Here is a 20,177-nt window from a genome sequence, read left to right on the forward strand (position 1 = left end):
CCCGGTTATGACCATGGAGTCTGGTTTTAATTACATAAAATGGCATCTTTCATAGGTAAGGGAAACAAATTCCAACCATTCCGGGGGCAGGGGAGGGGAAGGAGCAGAGAGGGGGGAGGGGTGGGGAATATTATATATATATTTCTTTTACTGATTTATATTGAAAGTAACCTTGGGATTTAGAGAGACACTTTGTTTTGTTTTCTAGGCCAAACACCAGAGCACCCTAGAAAGCATAATTAAAAGAATGCTCATGTTTGACCCAGTCCCTGTCAAGCAAGAGGCCATGGATCCTGTCTCGGTGGTAAGTTTTCCAAAAACGAACACCTCTTCTTACTTATTCCAAGTGGTAATAACTCTACTGTGTGTTGTGTTATTCCTTAAAGCCACTCGTTACTTGACAGGCATTTGATAGGCAAACTTTTCTGAAAGCCTCTGGTAGTAAGTGAGGTAAATACCCTCCTAGCAACTGTGCCCCATTTAATAACTGGGATCCATGTTTCCTTAAGCCCTGTGCCCCAAAGCCCCACCTGCCCCCAAGATGTGATCAGCGTAGAACTTGGGCCACAGGAGCATCTGCTCACAATAGAAGTAGTTTTACAAAACCCCCTCAGTTACCAGTTTTTTAGTTTGAGTTCTCAGGATTATTGGTTTTGGCAAAAATAAGTTTAGCCAGATTAATTTTTTAAAATTAACGTGTATTTAAGGACATTAAAAAAAACTGGTATGCAATGTTTATCATGATTAGGAAGCAGTTTCCAAATGTACCTACAAGAAATCTGCATCAAGAACGAGTTTACCCATAGTTCAAAAAGAGTCATGTACCACAGTGTTCATTGCAGCTCTGTTTACAATAGCCAGGACATGGAAGCAACCTAAATGTCCATCGACAGATGAATGGATAAAGAAGATGTGGCACGTATATACACAACGGAATATTACTCAGCCATAAAAAGAAACGAAATTGAGTTATTTGTAGTGAGGTGGGTGGACCTAGAGTCTGTCATACAGAGTGAAGTAAGTCAGAAAGAGAAAAACAAATACCATATGCTAACACATATATGGAATCTAAAAAAAAAATGGTTCTGAAGAACCTAGGGACAGGACAGGAATAAAGACACAGATGTAGAGAATGGACTTGAGGACACGGGGAGGGGGAAGGTAAGCTGGGATGAAGTGAGAGAGTGGCATGGACATATATACACTACCAAACGTAAAACACGTAGCTAGTGGGAAGCAGCCGCATAGCACAGGGAGATCAGCTCCGTGCTTTGTGACCACCTAGAGGGGTGGCATAGGGAGGGTGGGAGGGAGACGCAAGAGGGAGGAGATATGGGGATATATGTATATATATAGCTGATTCACTTTGTTATACAGCAGCAACTAACACACCATTGTAAAGCAATTATACTCCAATAAAGATGTTAAAAAAAAAGAAACGTTTACTTAGAGGTGTTTTTCACTTGAAATCACCACCCAGACTATATAGAAGAGTTTCTTAAACATGTTTGTGAATGTCGTTTTTTTAAATACTGGAAGAAAAAAGTACTCCATTTTATCTCATGCAGTGTTTAGGCTGTCCTTCAAGGAGCTGATTAAAAAGATGAAAACCGGGGTGGGGGGGGAACTCCTTGGTCCTTTTGCATGTAAAAATATATTAAGAATAAAGTGATTTGCTTAAACTTCTAGCAGCCATATGGAGCTGTGACTGGGGAGAAGCTAGGGAAAGAATGAACTTGACCCTGAGGATGGAATTTCGTATCACTCAGAAGAGTCTGTGACTGGGAGGGAATTACGTTCACTGTTTTTTTCAACACCTTAGTGCTAAGCTAGCCCCTCCTGTGAACCAGGCCCCTCTACGTGCTTCTCGGCCACCAGGGAACAAGTAATTAGTCCAGGTGTTTATAGAGGTGCAACACCAGTGCTGTGGAGGTGGGACATGGGTGACAACAGAAAGGTGTCCGACTGCAAAACAGGGAGTGGTTGAGACTTGAGGAGATCTGGTTTAGTGAATATAACAAGGCCACGCTTCCAATTCTGTCCTGCTCTTTTCTTCCATGGGCTTGGAAAATACTCACAAGGGGAAAAACTTGGCCTGAGTTGTGTATCTGAAGGTTGGTAATGACACGCTTGCAAAAATTAGATCATCCTTATGCACTGGCTGTGGAGGTTCCTGCCAAAACTGTTTATACAAGACACAGGGGTCACTCCGAGGCCCTTGGAACTGAGTTGCCATGGAGATTACTGTGCCAGTGAAGTGTTTACCACTGTGTACAGTGAAAAGTTAAGTCAGGAAATAACATTCACCTTCCTGCATGATAACTGGATAACTGCGTGTCTGAATATGATAATAACAGAGCAATAAGAATTATAGTAATCAAAAAACTAAATTGACTTCTAATGTTACTCGTTTGGTCATCAACCCCTTCTCCCAACTGCTGCATGATCATATTGGAGGAATATTAAGGTATAAAATTTCCCCATTAATTATATCCTTGAAATATGAATAGGTTTTTAGTACTGAAGAATATGATTAATTTGATAAATGACGCAGGACCATCAGTGATGCATTTTGTAATCAGGCATGGGAATGTGTCACAAGAGCCTAATTTAAAGCTAAAATGAAGTTGGCACAATACAGTTAAGTGCAAGGAAATACACTTTGCCGAAAAAATGGAAATAAGATTAATTTGAAGTAACAGTTATACTTGTAATGCTGGAACTTGTATTAATATATGGAGTTAAAATATGTAGAAGTATTTTTGCAATTAATGGTCTTTTTCTCCTTCATGCTCTGGTTTTCAATTTCTACAGATGCTTATAGGATTTAATTACATTGTCTCAACCAAAAGATAGTTTCAGTCCTTATAATAAAGTTTCTTTTTCTTAATTCAGCAAAACCTCAGTTAACTAAGACATTTGGGGAGTCGGGCATTGTGATTATTTTACAGAACAAAATTAAAAGCTTTTGTTTCCACTCTTAAATCTTCAGATTTTATCTTTCCTGCCTTCATAGGTGGAGTATATGAAACCTGATTTATTGTGCCTTTTTTCCTTTTTAATTCTGCCTTTGATCTGAAGGTTGAGGTCTTTGTTTATTCAAGTCAATGTTCTAAACATTAAGCCGTAGACATGTGTCAGATTCTTTTTGTTTTAATTCCACATATGCATAAAAATATTTTACAGTGACTTATTCCCCTCCCCCACTCCATTTTCTTAAAAAGTGAGAAGAGCAGAAGCAATCTGCCTATTTGGTATTTTGCTATAGTTTAGAGAAAGTGAGGAAATGTCATTTTTCTCTTGCTGAAGTATAAGCCTTCATACTTGCCACTAAACCTTGTGCCCTGAGGCACATTAGACTTTGGATTGTCAATCCTGTTAAGATTTGCAAGAATGGGGTGCAGAGTACACCCGCCTCTGTGCCGTGGATCTCTGTTACTTACCATCAGTGCGATGCTGGCAAAACCAGCAGCTCCCTGAGCCTCCCAATTGTTTTTCCTTATTTGTGAAATTGGAGATTTTTAATTTGTAAAATGTGAAATGGCAGGTGTATATAAAATATGCACATAAAGGAGTTGTTTTTACCGATACTGCCAAAGAAGTTTGAAAATTAGAACTTAATTCAGGAAGTGAGAAGGAATTTTTAAAAGTATTCCCTCATATTCTTTTCCTACAGGAAGATTACTTTTGAAGAACGTGTATTTTTTTCTCTAATGAAAATTGTCATCTAACGGACTCCTTACAGATTGAGAAGTACTTAGAAATCAGTAGTCCCTCTGCTGTGTTCTAACAGAAACTTTTCATGACTTTTCTGAGCCTGGTAGAAAGAGAGCTTTCTGCTTTTGTTTGCATAGAGGGGCATGACATTTGCTGTTTGCAGCGAGTTTGTTTATAAATGCACCACGCCTTCCTGCACTTGGAAGCCCACCCTTGGTATGAAGATTCCTTTGACTTGCCATCGCCCTGTAACGGACGGCATATTTTTTTCATATTAATGAACACTGAAACAGAGACTCATCCACGTTTCATGGAGTCACTCCATCCACTTAAACCATCTTGTAGTGGAAAACTCACCAAAACTATTTCCAATAAAATGAGAAACTATTAATTCTCACTTTCATATGAAGTGATAGCACTGAAAAATTATCCAAACCCTGTGCCTTTTTCCTCACCACACTTAAAAAAATCATGTTTTTGAGAATCAAAGAATTGGTATTATCCTGAGCCTTGTCAGTAGTAAAACCTTGCTGGGAGAGCGTGTTGATTCACATCATCCATTCATCCAGTGTTCTTTGAGCACCTGGGCTGGACCCTCATCTCCCAATCCAGTTACAGGAAGCCGCCAGCAAAGAAATAACCCACAGCGCAGAGGTGTGAACACTTGAATGCGTGTTACAACAGAGGGAGAGAACTTTTCTTAACAACAGATCTTCTGGAAAAGTAAACCCATTGCCGCCGCTAGTGGGGGTCAGGAGTGGGGAAGCCTTGCGTGAGTCTTGTCTGCAAGCTGCTCTGTTCCCGCGAACAGAGCTCCTTGAGTAAGCAGTATGCATACGAGCCAGTGGATGCCTGGCAGTGGCTGGATGCCCTCCTTCTGCTTCATCAGTACTTGCCTCTGATTTGGATTTCGCTGGTGCAGCCACACTTATCTGCATTGCTTTGTTAGAAGACAGGAATGGTCTGGAACAGAGAAGAAGCAACTATTACCAGGGTGTATCCACCCAAGGTACACACCCCAAGCAAGCCCTATATCAGTCCTTACACTGTGGAGAACCAGATTGTTGCTAGCTGATTGCAGTGGCTTATATGCTCCACCCATATAAACACGTCTCATAGAAGGTTCTGGTAAACATTGCTATGAAATTTGCTAGTGAGACAGTTTGAAGAACCACATTTCTTCACCCTTAGGCGAGGCAGTCAGACTGGAAGTTGTTAATAGTGTACTCAGTCATGTGCCCAGGTCCCAACAGTCCCCCTGCTTTTAGCCCTAGAGCCTTACAAAAACCACATGTCCAGTATAGCTGGCAGGGGGCATTCACAGGAGGGCAAGCTCTCTGCAGAACTGTGCACAATGTTTATAAAACTTAGCTCTATGTGTGGATGTTTCTTTCTTTATGGCTTGAGAAACCTGAGACTGTTATTAAATTTGCAAATCTCCCAGGTTCTAAATTCCTGCTTTCCTTAAACTCACCCCACAGATAGAAAAATCGAACAATGACAGCAATAAAAGTATGTCCTCATTTTGCTTCCTATGTAGCTGCCAATAAGTTGGCATTAAAATCTAGGTCATAGGAATGTCTTTGAAGACTAGGGCTGAAAATAAGGGAGAAGCTACAATTCCGTGAGTAGAAACAATGAATACTGCCTCCCATTTCCTGGAGTTTTTGTTTCTCATACCAGAACTTTTGCCCTTTAGAAAATTATATCAAGATGGTTAAACTTTAGAACCAGGAGAAATCTTTTTTTCCTCCTATAGTTAATTACTTCCTTAAACCCTCATTGTACAAAGTTTGTAATTTTTTGTTAGCAAACCTTGTGCCTCTTTTGCTTTTGCCTATTTCAATATTTAAATTTAAATCTATTTCATATTAATATTACTGTATATTTTGGGCCTCTCACCTTGTGTTGCGCCTGTGTGTGTCTAGTTCTAAAGAAAGGTGGAAACAGTCTTTACCTCATTTGATCCTTAATATGTAATTCAAAGCTATTTTTAAAAACAATTTGTATATTTTTACAAATTCATGTTTCCTGATTTTATATCCTCATGTCCTTGTTTTTAAGCAGTATTATTAGTGAATATTCTCCCCGCCCCCGCCTTTCAATTGCATTAAACAATATACCATTTTAATAATAAAAATTAGTATTTTTATTCTGTATCTCTGTCATTCAGAGCTGAGCTGTTCCAAGGGTGGTCTGTGGCACCTTAGGTCACTCCCCAGTAATTCAGAACCTGCCTTTTAACAAGATTCCCAGGTGAATTTGTGTGCTCAGTAAAGTTTGAGAAGCCCTGATAGGGAGCATCAAAGCCCATTGCAGCGCGCACCTCTTGTATAAGGAAGGAAGACAAGGGACTCGCAGGACCACGGTGTGTGTTAAGTTCATCACATAGGTATCTCATTGAGTCCAATTTTTTTTTTTTTTTTTTTTTTTTTTTGGCGGTACGCGGGCCTCTCACTGTTGTGGCCTCTCCCGTTGCGGAGCACAGGCTCTGGACGCACTGGCTCAGGGGCCCAGCTGCTCCGCGGCATGTGGGATCCTCCAGGACCGGGGCACAAACCCGTGTCCCCTGCATCGGCAGGCGGACTGTCAACCACTTGCGCCACCAGGGAAGCCCCATTGAGTCCAATTTTAATCTTAACCTCACAGCCTCCTGGAAGGTGGGTATCCAATACCACCTTGACAGATTTTGCCGTATCCCCATGGCTCCTGCACTCCTAATATTTATTTAGTAATTTTTCTTGCCCTAGAGATAGAATTGCTTTTGAATATAATAAAGTTATTTTAAAAGGGAACTTTGTATCACTACTGTAAAAGTTATTTTAAAAGGGAACTTTTTGTCACTACTACTGAGAAACATAGTTTTTCTTAATGCACTGAAATAAACACATAACTATTCTAAAGCTCTGTGTCTATCAGAGAGATGTACACCAGACTGCAGGAATCACTGTTCCATGTGGTTATGTAGATTACGAATGAGGATACAGGTAAAGAAAGAAAGGACAAAAGAACAAAGTGCATCTTAATGATGAGAAACTGACATCAAAACCAGATTAAGATAAGTACTTGCCTGTCCCCTTACATTCCAATACTCTGATGCTCAGTTGGCCCAGAGAAGGAATCAGGCATCTGGAATTTTAAAGCAGCACAGCTGATTCTGATGCAGTCAGGTGGAGATTTGCCCAGTGAGGCCCAGAGAGGAAAAGGGTGTGATCTCAGTGGTAATCCCAGTCAAAAACACTGCTATTCCACAGTTATTTATAATTCAAATTAGTGGCCATTGGAGGGGCTGGGGAGGCTCAGAAATTAATAGTACATTTAAGCTGTTTCATTATAAGGCCCCTTTGGTGGGTTTTCTCAGTTGCATCATGAGCTAGTCTTGCCTCAGAATCACAGACACATCAGATTTTAGAGCTGGAAGAGAGGCACAGTATGTTACTTTTCACTTTCACTGTAAAACATTCAAATACAAGTAATTTTCTGCAGGCAGACTTGACATGTTACTACTAAAAATTTCAGTTTCCCTAAAATGCCTACAAGTAAAGAAAATGACTTATGTTGAGTTTAATTTTTTTAAAGCATTCCACAACAAAGTTTTCTATTTTTTAATTTTAGTTAAGGTATAGAAGTAATTTTAGTGAATTCCATGGCCAAGGACAGTACCCATAGTGTGAAATTATGATTGATTTATATTTAAAGCTGGTAAATGAGAGTTAGGTTACCTTGATATTATAAGAGAGAAATGTACTTGAAGATAAATTAGGTCAGTTGTGGAACAGATCTTAGATTTGGGAGGAAAACCATTGGTGTCTCCTCCAGTATCTTGTTAGGTTGTCCTGCAGCCTCTTTTGATGAGGTGGGTAGCAAGGTGGAAAGGAGAGAAGGCAGGGCCTCGGCTCGTGTGCAGGTCCCTTCCAGCGTCACATGTCTTTATTTGAGTCCTGTTACATTAGCTCGTTCTTACAGTTCTGTGTCATCCACAAATTTGGAGATTAAGTCATCTTCTGCAGTTTCATTCAAACTGTGAATAAGTCCATCGCACAAGTTGGAGCCAAGAACATAATCACCCTCATGTGGGTGGCCTTCTACCGTGTATAGGTGTGTAGGGTGACTGGCCATCCTGGTGTGCCTGAGATTGAGGCGTTTCCTAGGATGTAGGACTTCCAGTGCTAAGGCCAGGACTCGTAGCATGGATGTGTCAGTGGCTGAAGACCATCCTAAGGCACTACCATGCAGCTCCACTTGTCCCTGTTATACACAGCATATGAGAAATGTTCAGTGTCTTTCTGCTGAGCTGGAGGACACTAGAGCCAGGGAGAGTATTTCCTGCCAAGTAAGAAACCCCATCAGAAAATCAACAAGGTTAGTTGGCTTGGCTGATTCTTGGTGAACCTCAACGCCAACTCCTAATGATAAAGGCCCATAAGCCTTCTGTTTCATAACTTTAGAAGTTTTCCAGGTATCATCCTCTGCCTTAACATTGGACATGGCCATAATTGTAGAATTAAATTTGAGATTTTTCGTGACACAGTTACCACATTAACTTTAGTACTTAACGTTTATTAGACCAGCTCTCTCTCATAGCATTGTTTTAGGGTCAAGCATGTATCTAAACCCAAACCACTTATTAAAGTCCATGTGATTGAAGGTGCCTTGTTGTATATTTTCATCTTAATTTGTGTTTCAAGCAAACACGCTTACTTGGCTGTTGACACGTTTCCGTCTTTCTTTTCCAATAGTCCTACCCGTCTAATTACATGGAGTCGATGAAGCCCAACAAGTATGGCGTCATCTACTCCACACCGTTATCTGATAAGTTCTTCCAGACCCCAGAAGGCCTGTCGCACGGGATGCAGATGGAGCCGGTGGACCTCACCGTGAACAAGCGGAGCTCGCCGCCCTCTGCCGGGAACTCTCCGTCCTCCCTGAAGTTCCAGTCCTTGCACCGGAGAGCCTCGCCGGGGCTGAGCCTGCCCTCGTCCAGCCCACCGGGGAAGAAGTACTCGCCGCCACCGCCGCCCGGCGTGCAGCCCTTCAGCGTGCCGCTGTCCATGCCGCCTGTGATGGCTGCGGCCCTCTCCCGCCACGGCATCCGGAGCCCCGGCATCCTGCCCGTCATCCAGCCTGTTGTCGTGCAGCCCGTCCCCTTCATGTACACCAGCCACCTCCAGCAGCCGCTCATGGTCTCTCTGTCGGACGAGATGGAAAATTCCGGTAGTAGCATGCAAGGTAAATTCCGCCACTCACCCACACTGCCGCCCCCCTGCTTAGTCCGGACTTGGGTCTTCACCAGATAGTGAGGGAGCAAAGGAGGCAAGGGGCCAAGAGCTGTTGAACTCTGAAAAGGAAATATTCGACTTAGAGTCGGCCTAAGGCATTTGCTTTTTCTTTTTTGTTTTTTAAGCGTTGACACTGGAAGATCTCCCAAGGATCAGGCTGTCTGTTAAATGCCATGAAATGATTAGTGTCACTATATACTTGTCAACTTGGGGATAATAAGAATATTGACTTTATATTTTGCCTTATTGAATACCAACATGGTTCTAGGTGCAAAAAGGCATTTAAGAAATACCTTTAGGGGCTTCCCTGGTGGCGCAGTGGTTGATGCAGGGGACACAGGTTCGTGCCCCAGTCTGGGAAGATCCCACATGCCGCGGAGCGGCTGGGCCCGTGAGCCATGGCCGCTGAGCCTGCGTGTCCGGAGCCTGTGCTCCACAGCGGGAGAGGCCACAACAGTGAGAGGCCCGCGTACCACAAAAAAAAAAAAAAAACCTTTAGACCATGTGATAACTAATGGCTATTAAAAGCCACCTTGTTTACTCACTGGTCAGAGGCAGAAGGCTGGGGTAACAAGGAGATAACCAAACGTCATAAGGAAGAAATCCTTTGGGGGTGGATGTCTTAAAAGTCCAGCTTCCTCCAAACGGTGCTTGCTGACAAAGTAATTGTTAGGAGGAACAAGAAGCACCCACCGATTCATTTCTGCTGTCATTTTGCCAAAGGCAAATAGATGCACATCAGTGTGGTAGCTAGAAGCCGTGCAATAAGCTTTTAAAGGCTGAAATCGGTAAATGGTACATAGAGTAACTTTTCTATTTTTATTTTGTAGTCCCTGTAATTGAATCATATGAGAAGCCTCTATTACAGAAAAAAATTAAAATAGAACCTGGGATCGAACCACAGAGGACAGATTATTATCCTGAAGAAATGTCACCCCCTTTAATGAACTCAGTGTCCCCCCCGCAAGCACTGTTACAAGAGTAAGTATATTGAGGTCTGCCTGGCATTTACGTAGCGGCGTGCATCTCGGAACTGGAATGGAAGCTGGAGCTTCCCGCTCAAGATGTGGTGTGGATTGCCAGCCGGGACTGCCTTGTCGTTCGGGGCAGCCCCTGGGCCAGATGGGAGAATCTCTCCAAAAACTGTGTGCTCTGTTACATGTGTTACGTCACGTTCTCAGTGAATTGGTCGCACGTGATTTTGCCACTTTACCCCAGAAATCATTTTTATCTTGTTTTTTTCCATCCTTCCAGACTATGTGTATATAATTCTCCCATCATCTTTAGCCCAACATGGATTGAATTTGGTGTTCTAGATATTCTACTTAAGGTTGGATCCTGGAAATGCTTCATGGGATCACATATCGTCCTTCCCATTGTCAGTTCCCATAAAGTATAGTGTTTCTGTGGTGGGGAATGGCTTTAGTCAGAATTTTCCGGGCCAACCACAAATCCAAGAAAGATACTCCAAAACCAGTCCCGTGGCAACAGAAAGCTGACCATGTTGCTCAGAGAAGCTCAGCGTTGAAAGAACTGTTTAGTCTCCTGTCTTTCTAATTGTGAGTGCCCTAGAATGTTCGGTCTGCTTTAGAACCGCCATCCAGTAGGAAGTTTACACTACTGGTCGACATCCAGACACCTGAGCGGTGGTTTAACTTGCTGTCATGTGATGGTGTCACACACAGTCTAAATAACATCATTACTGGGATTTGTCACTAGAGATGCCCTTGACTTCTACCAGTGATTACACTGGAGGCTGTGTCTGCAGTAGGTACAAACGTGGCCTTTGGATCGAACATCTTGGATCCCAGCTCTTCTCTCCACCATGTATATGACCTTGGCCTACTCGCTTAATCTCGTTGCCCCTGCTTCCTCTTTATTTTCATTATTGGTTGTAATTATTTTTCTTGTGTTATGGTCTTTACAACATTGGATTTAATGGCCAGCTTCCTAGTACAAAGGAAGTTCAACAGTTTCTGTCTCCTCAGAGTCCCTTCTGTCACCTTCCTCCCCATATAACCTTTTGTCCAGCATTTCTGCCCACTTTTCTCCCTTAACGTAATGAATTCTGTAACAGAATATGAATCCTCTGGTTTTAGAACAGCTATTTTCTGGAACTTAACATGTATTCTGGTTGTATCCACATTCAACCCAAGTAGGTGCCTTCATAATAGCTCACATATCAATTGTCATTTGCATCAAATCCGTCCGCTTTTTTTGCGGGGGGTGGGGCGGCAGAGGGTTGTCATCTACACTTTGATAGATGAAGAAGAGAATGAATCTTCTTCCACAGCCACATCAGTAGGCAGACTGTCTGATGGTCTTGCACATTATTGCCCTTCACAATTGCATAGTGCCTCCGTACCCCCAGAAAGGAACTTTTCCAAGTGTTTGCAAAGGAGTTATTTCATTCTCCCAAAACAAGCAGGTGGGAGTCAGAGCAAACAACTGATGAGCCAAGACATAAATAACTTGCCTGTAATCACACCATTAACAGCAGAGGGGGCCTGGGCTGATCTCCTTCTTCCAGATGAGTGGTCTTCCTGCTATTTTTAGGCCATATCTAGCTGATTGCATCTGCTGCTGCACTAAGGGAAAGGAAAAATAGACTAACCAAAATGGACACATCTTGTAGGCTGAATTACCTTTTTTTTTTAGGATGTCAGATGTCTTTGGTGAGGTAACTGGCAACATAGCTTGTACCTGTAATTGTTCCTGCACAGATGATGAAAAAGATGCTATAAAGCCAACTGCCCACATAGCAAGGGATCCATTGACTGAAACGGGGTCATTCCAAAGTCTAGGTTATTATAAATTACAGTGTAACGCATTACGGAAGAATAATTGAAGGCAATATTCTGTGCTCTGAATGATGCTGGAAAGAAAACACTTTTTCTCTTTTCTTGCTTATTTTAAGTAACGTTCTTTTGATGATCTCAAGCTCAGTGGCTTTTAATGATTAATGAGTAATGTGCTTATTCTAATGACCTAAGAATGCATTTTGCCTCTCAGAAAATTGAACCGATTAGCCACAACTGGGACATGTACCCTTCAAGTAATTCTCTCACAGATGTGATTAAGTAATGTCTTGGAGTGTGCCCAGTAGCAGCCCACATAGGAAACCAGCTAGCCAGGAAAGAATCACTGGAAACCAAGCACCTGGTACCATGTCCATGAGGCAGCCCCAATAATATTTGCCTTAGGAAACCCTTCCTTTACAGGGGAGGACTTTAAAATACAGCTTTGAAATCCATTTGTTTGATCATAAAGTTATAGTTTTAGGATTATTTTTAAAGGCACTCAAATGTATATCAGATTTCTTTTGTTATTTACATGTGTGAAAATTTATTTAGAACAAAAAGTTTGAGGATCAGATTTCCCCACTGAGTTGTGAACGTGAAACTGTAGCAGACATAAGAGGGATCAGCTTAACTCAAAACAATGACCAGGTCTCTGATATTTACTAGGTATTCTAACTTCTTGGTTATAATGATCCCAAACAACCTCCTTAAAAATGAGCAGTGAGGAGACCAAGAAGAGTGAGTGAGATCCCAAGATCCTGAACCTCAGCCTGTACCAATATCCGGCTCTTTAGAGATAGACTGCTGACCCCTCTCAGAGTGATGCTGCCTTCCAAGGGAGATGTTGGCTGGAGTAGAGATTTCCTGATCTGGTGTTAGGACATCCCAAAAAAACTCCTCATGAAATTAAACAACTGTAGGGGCAAAGTTTGCTAATGGGTTTCTGCACCTTGAAATAGTAACAGCTACTGTTTAGCAGATTTGCATCTGGAACAGGTGTTGTTCTTAAGTGTTTTGTGTGCATTACAACAACTTTCTGAGATCGCATTATTATCCCCTTTTACAGAGAAGAAACTGAGGCACGGAGAGCATGAATACCTTGCCGAGGGTTATAGGGACTAAGAGAACAGAGCTGGAGCGCACAGCCTTTTAGGGTACCTTTTTTTAGGGTAACATGTTCACAAAATGAGCAACTGAAACAGCAGTCATAACTACTGCACAGAAACCATTAGAATCCCAACCCATAAAATCGAATAACTGGGAGAGACTTCTAAAGTTATCTGGGATTCTCTCCCAGGGTCCCAGAGGCACATGAGATATATTTAACTGTTCATTTTTTTTCCCCCTCAACATTTTACTTCCTGAAGTTCTCTTAATGAAGATGAAAATTTTCAGTCAGTGGCATGAAAGTTGAAAGTTTCAAATAAACTGATAAACTTTTCTTTTTATTAAAGGGTCTTAATGATCGAGCTTTATAAAAACTCTCACTTCTCCATTTTCTCTGCTATTTGTTTGTACATTTATATAATTGAAGTTCTTGTTCTCCCCCGCCCACTAGTTCATGTTCATTTTTCCATGTATCTAAACTTTATTCTTTCATATCGTCCCACTAAGCATCAGGGTAGGAAGGTAAAGTGATACTCAAAACTGACAGTTTTCTTTGCTAATCATAAGTGAGAAATTAGTGAAGTCACTCAAGATAAAATGCACCTTTTTATTCTCTTCCTAGTCACTTCTCTGGGTGCTTGAAAAAGTTGTTGATAAGAGACATGTATTTACATTTTTACCAAGATAAAAAAACAAGTTTCATTCGGTGGCTCTCTTGATTTTTATGTCTAAATTTTATTATTCTTTATCTCACAAGACTATTTACCCTCATCACATTCTTTTCACCAATCTTTTTTCCCCCATACACTCTTGTATGAAACATTCACATGTTATTTGGAATATCTTAAGAACTTTAGATTCAAATTTAAAAGACAAAGAAGTCTTTCATTGCAGTTAGAGGCCAACCGTTGATACATAAGCTTGTAATGTATCAAGTAATTAGTTAGGAGAGCAAATGGATGGATTAGAACTTGTTAATTACATCAATCATTAGGGGAAGCCTGAAAAAACTACAGATTTTTCCTAGCTCTTCCCACCTGCCATTTCTCTCCACCAACTTCCTTTCTGACAAAGAGAAAGTTCATAGTAATGATGTGTAACCTGATTTGATTTCAACCCCCCTCCCTGCCTGGAAAGGTGTGCAGGTGCAGGAAGGGGAGTCTGGGTGAGGAGCCAGGAAGGTAGGGAGGATGGCAGGCAGCCAGTGAGGGAGCCGGTGCTGCACCTGGAGCCTGGGTCTTGAGTCCTGAGTGAGGGGCTTCCTCGCCTGACCACTAGCACTGCCTGAAGTTCTCTCTCAAGGAGGAAAAATAGTGACAGTAAAGGTTTGAGTTTGTGAAGACAGTAGTGCCAATTTTTTTTGTGGGGGGGGAGGTAAAAATCAAATGTAAATTGAGCCTCTTTAAGAGATTCAAACTAAATGCCAATTATGTAAAGGATAAAATGTAGATACATCCTACAGCGTGGTTGCCTGAGACTTAGGAGTTTGACCTCTTACATCTTCCCCTAAAGAATAATAAATGTGAGAAAACATAGTACAGCGTTCAGCCTAGGACCACAGAATTCTACAAGAAAGCAAATTTCTATTAAGGGAAAGAGACTCTCCTAGCACTTTGCACCTCCCTCTAGTGTAGCCCCTAACCCTTCTTACTGTCATTACTTATCTACATGTCTGTCTCCCCCTAGAGTGTGAGCTCCTCCAGGGCAGGAACCCTGTTTTTATTCATCTTTGTGTCCCGGTGCCAAGCACAGTGCCTGGCTCATGGTAGGTGCTCACTCCATGTTTGTTGAATGAATATAGCAGTGCTTCTTGGGTTGATCCGCTAATTTCTTTTTGTTTATTTTGTTGGGTTTTTTGTTTGTTTGTTTTTGCCCAGTGTTGTTAATGCTTTTGGTGCCTTGAAGGAAAGGAAGAGCCTTTCACTCACCATTTTGCATTTGGCATCGGCTTTCCTAGGAATCACCCTTCAGTCATCGTGCAGCCCGGGAAGAGACCTTTACCTGTGGAATCTCCAGACACCCAGAGGAAGCGGAGGATACACAGATGTGATTATGATGGATGCAACAAAGTATACACTAAAAGCTCTCACTTGAAAGCACACAGAAGAACACATACAGGTATTGGAAATACAAGACTCGCTTCATCTTTCTTCTTAAGAAGTGCTAGCATGGAATGTTAAGACAAATGTTCTAGCTTTCAGAGATTATTGTAATGAAATTTTTTCAGGCATCTTGAAAGTTACCATAGCTGCAGATGTCTCTTGTCAGTTGTGAAAAGTGAAGTTTCCGATAATGATTTGTTTTTATAATAGAATAGATTCAGGGTTATCTATTCAAGGCCCCTTGCAACCACTTGCAGTTCTGTGGTCTCTGTAGTAAGAGAGAGAGAAGGGCATGAAACCTCCACTGGGAACAGAGGGGGAAAGTGCCCTTAACCATGGGCCTGTTTCACCAAAGATGTGGCCTTCATATAGGCTGTCACTTAATAAATGTTGTACATTATCAAATTCACGATGGCAAAAAAAGAAAAAAAAAGTTCTTTATACAGAACAAGTAAATGCAGCAGTTTATAGAAATGGAATTCAAACAGAAGACAGTCATCGAAGGAAAGAAAAGTGAAGATATTTGGGTGATTACCGTCTTCTAAAACTGAAGGAACTTGTAGGCTATTGCCTGCCATATTTGTTGTAGGATATTTTCCAGTTTGCCAGGCGTTGCGTATAGAGCGTACAGACAGATCTTATAAAAATTGTTAAATAGGTGAGGAAAACATAAAATTGTCCCCTGTGCTCACGAACATTTTGTAGCAAAACATCTTAAGGAATTCGTACAAAAATGTTTTAAAACCTGATTAATTGCAGTTGGTATTGGTGATTAATGTTTATGGAAAGCCTCATCTGAGCTGACCTCATACTCTTGGATGTGAAATTCTAGTGTAACAGCAATTTCCCTCTCTGTACATTTCCTTAACTCAGAATGTAGAATATTTGGAGTTTTGTGAGTCATTCTTGTTAGGAACATTTACAAAGGGAATAATCCGGGGTTTGGAAGAGGACCGGAAGTAAAGTGTCTGGCAGAGTGGAAGTGAAGGTTTTCCGTGCATCCTGGGAAGGAGGCAAAGGAAGCTGAGGGGATCCAGCCGCATACAGTGTTCTTTGGCTTCCTCACAGTGTTGCCACGGAGAGAGCTGAGGGTGACAGCCTTGCAGTTAGAGGACCACCCAATGGGCAGTGCCAGATAGACTCATGAAAGCCTCCTCAGGGCACGAATGGGACCTGAGAGGTGGATGTTACCAAAGGCCAGCCTAAGAGTAAAAAGACATTGGAAGTGTATATATGTCCATATTTGGGTAACAATTCAGATGTAAGAAAAATAACTCTTAGCATGTGTATTCTGTGCAACAAAGCAGAGAGTATAAATTCTGAATATGTCATTGAAATGCCAAGGAATTACAATCTAGAAAACAAGGGATAGTAAATGGGAATGAATCTGTCATGCCCATTACCCAATATTACTGATTTAAACATGTAAAATTACCGTTAACTGCCTTTTTATTTGTAAAGGCCTTCATACTGCTGTCCTCATGACTTTCCCACAAAGGTCTTCTTTATCTCACCTGTAAGTTATCGTCACACAGGAGAGGGTTGTAGAAACCTGACTTCTGACAGAGTGGGGAGGAGTTTACTATATTTTCCGTACGTCTGAATTAAAGCATTATACTTAGGCGTTGTTGTTCTTGACTAAACAAAAACTAAAATGTTGAAATCCCTGATGAATATTTGTTGCTAGGGACTTCACATTTTTAGAAAACTATTGAAAAGAATAAGCAAAACCCATAAACTTTCAGTTTGGACTTCTCTTTGAATGGATAGGGCTGCATGTAGCTAAGCTCCTAAGTAGGTTTACGACTTGGAGGTCAACAAATACAGATCACCGGGTATTAAAAACTTGTTCATTGCCTCCTTTGAGGGCAAAACCAAAATTCTTTGATAGCCCCTCAGAGTGGATATCAGTGCCATAAATATGCTTTAGGAACTCTTAAAATCCCCCTTCCCCCCTTTTTGGGCAGAAAGCCAATTTCATATTAAGACAATCTGTGTTTCTTATTTGTCGCCTAGTGGTTCAAGGGACAAATGAATGATCCTATCTTGGAAATGATGTTTGTCAAGAGCTTTAGCTCAGAAATATTTACTGTCTTTAATTATTAATATCATTTTGCTCTTAGAAAAAATCAACTCTTTTTTCCCCACCTTTCTGCAGGAGAAAAACCCTACAAATGTACATGGGAAGGATGCACATGGAAATTTGCTCGGTCTGATGAACTCACGAGACATTTCCGAAAACATACTGGAATCAAACCCTTCCAGTGTCCAGACTGTGACCGCAGCTTCTCCCGCTCCGACCACCTTGCCCTCCATAGGAAACGCCACATGCTCGTTTGAATGCCTCTATCTCCCGCCTCAGCGTGGCTCCCACTCTCCCAGCTCTCTCTCTGTCCTCCCTCCCATTATCTAACTCATCTTTTTACATGTACGTTTTAATTTTGATTCAGCTGGACTGAATCTCTGAATTTATATCATTCAAACTTCCATATGGTCAGTAGTAAATATTCTCTAATCCTCCCTCTCCTTGCCACGGGTCAGACCTAAAGAATGTGAACACTTTTTTTTTTTTCTTTTTTTTTTCCGGGGATGCTAAGCAAACCCTTCTTAGAGATACGTTTAATGTACTGCAAGCAAGGGAACATGTAAACTAACATAACCAATTGTTTCTCCATGTAATCCTCAAAAGAATGTCAAAGTAAATGTATTAGAAATACAGTATCCAGCCTGCTAGTCCTTGCCAGAGGCATCCAGACCTCTGTGCTCTGTGATCGAGTTTGGTGCTCCACAGCAAAAAGAAGGGTGGAACCTTTCACAGATTAGCTAGACATGCAACAGGCTTTCAGACTAGTACAGTCAACTCTTCCATTGTCCTTCACAGATCTGGCTTGTCAATTTGGATTTAGCACTTCATCTAAATGTACATCCTTTACCCTCCTTTGTGCCTGCAGCTACTAAGGAGGTCTTTGCCACCAGGGAGGTGAGCCAGAGCTGCTGATTTAGGTGGATGATGTCTGTCCGTTGAGGGGGTGGATGCTGTACTTGCTAGCGTGGAGTCGGAGCAAAGGGGCGTGCAGCAGGGGCAGAGCGAGGCGGGCAAAGGAGGAAGCCAGCCATTCCTGCTCGCCTAGGGCTTTTCGGTGACAATTCATCATTTGGTCCGCTGGGCAGTACATTCCCAGAGCTTCAGTCTCTATGCACATTCAGCTGTGCGGAACCCTACTGCAAAGCCAGATACCAATGGGGTTCTCCATGCACCTGTCTCTGTTTCTACAATGTCCTTAATGTGGATTACCAAGCATTGATAGGGATGCCACAAAACTATTTGCTCAGTAATGGGAAAAAATCTCTTGGGTAAGGGTATGAATGGTTTTCTTTAATGGCTTTCTTTTACCCCACCTACTTAACAGCTTTTTTGCAAACAGGGAAATGTTGAGTGGTAATTGTGTTCCCCGATCAAATTAATCATGGAGGCTTCATATGGAGACTTTTCTGTGTGAGCTGTAAGGTGCCAAATTGGCTGTCATCTGTGTACATGACACATATCATAAATAAGCATCTGCTAACGCTTTAGTAGATTTCTTCACTTTAAGACCTGAGTGACACTATTTGTAAATATAAATAGTTGTGAAGCACACATAGCTTTCTTGGGGGACAGATTTCTGAAAAATCTAGAAAACCACAGTTCAGGGATTCATAAATGTAGCTCAAATTCCCAAATGTTTACTGTTGGAGCTGGCAATCTCCTATCACTATCAAGTATCCTGTCAGAAGAACAAACTGAAAATGACTCGTGTTTATGTTGAAGGTTAATAGCACCATTATTTAGGGGAAGTTTTTCAAAAGCAGGCTTTTGAGCACCATAGTGTAAATGCCAGTAAAAATAATTTATGCGTAGAAATGCCATTGGTCCTAAATTTGAAGAAAGTGGGCGATGGTGGTGTAGTGTGGATGCATTTAAGCAAATGCACCTTCATCCCTCGACAAAGGATGGAGGAGCAGAGAGAAGAATGGAATCCTGAAGATTCATCCCAGCCACAACTCAGGATCCAGCACAACCTTAACTGGGAGGAATACACTGTTCAATTGTTTTTAAGACAGTGCATGAGTGATTCTGGAGGCCTGCGAATTGTGTGGGGAGCTTACTTTGACGGCGCCGTGTTAATACAAGTTAGTTGTAGGGACTGCACACCTAAGAGGTCCCGCTCGTAAGCCCTCGGATCCAACTGAAAGGAGATGTAGTTGAGAAATGCAAAGTAATTTGTTATTGTGGCACTTGGTTTTTCTTTTTTTTTTTTAAGCACTGCAAAATTTGTTTAGAATATTAAAACATCCTTATGAGGCTTTTGTTTTGTTTTGTTTGCAACTATGACATGAATTGAGGGATAAAAAAAAATGGCTCTTGGAAAAGTAGGTATTGTCTGTATTGTAGATGTTTAGTCACATTCATGCCAAAATGTTTATTGCTTGAAATGGTTCTTCCACAACACACCGAAGAATTAAGTTGGGGTGCAAAGAACATTTTTGTTTTAATGGAGATAACCAGTTTGTGTGTGTTCTAACCCATCTTGAAGGTGGGAAAAGGGGCCAGAAAGGATAGAATGGATCTTTGAATAATTAGCTGTGAGTCTAAGTCCAGCTGATAGAAAGCTTCGTGGGTTCTCATGAAATTTGATGTGTATGCTATGGCATATTGACTTTTTTTTTTTCAGAAAAGCAAGCAAGACCCTGCAAAGACTATTACATTACTATTCAGCTTGCTTAGATTATGCTAACAGTTCATTAACAAAGATACATTTCAACTCTGAAAGAAAAGCAACCCAGGAAGCTATTCTCTGTTCCCATGCTGGTCTGTATACTTTAGTTACCAATTGGCTCTTAACCAAATTTTCCTTTTTTATATATATTTGTATTTTACTATGTTAGTTGAGAAATTTAGTCTCTTAGTAATTTTTAGCTGTTATTGTGGAAGACCTCCAATACAAGATAAGGTACCCTTGAACGTGTGGTTTTAATGATATGCCATGTTACTATCAATGGTGATTTTAATTGCAATATTTTAAATTGATGAGAATGATTTGTAAACATGAAGTTAGTGTTGTGTAAATTCTGTTTATTATAGAATTTCTTTGATTATTATCCAAGTGTCATCTTGGGGGAGAAGTCAGAAA

At 41.3% G+C, this 20,177-nt stretch overlaps 1 protein-coding gene across 1 annotated transcript; it reads left to right on the plus strand.

The window, feature by feature from the left end:
- The first annotated feature begins 214 nt into the window (after positions 1-214).
- Positions 215-17,724, plus strand: KLF3 (KLF transcription factor 3). The gene is made up of 5 exons (XM_079699079.1): positions 215-304; positions 8,457-8,946; positions 9,827-9,977; positions 14,862-15,022; positions 17,165-17,724. The coding sequence occupies exons 1-5, from the start codon at positions 248-250 to the stop codon at positions 17,344-17,346; spliced, it is 1,041 nt and encodes a 346-aa protein (XP_079555205.1). The 5' UTR covers positions 215-247; the 3' UTR covers positions 17,347-17,724.
- Positions 17,725-20,177: the final 2,453 nt, after the last annotated feature.

Source organism: Hyperoodon ampullatus (assembly GCF_949752795.1).
Source record: "Hyperoodon ampullatus genome assembly, chromosome: 1".
Lineage (NCBI taxonomy): Eukaryota > Metazoa > Chordata > Mammalia > Artiodactyla > Ziphiidae > Hyperoodon > Hyperoodon ampullatus.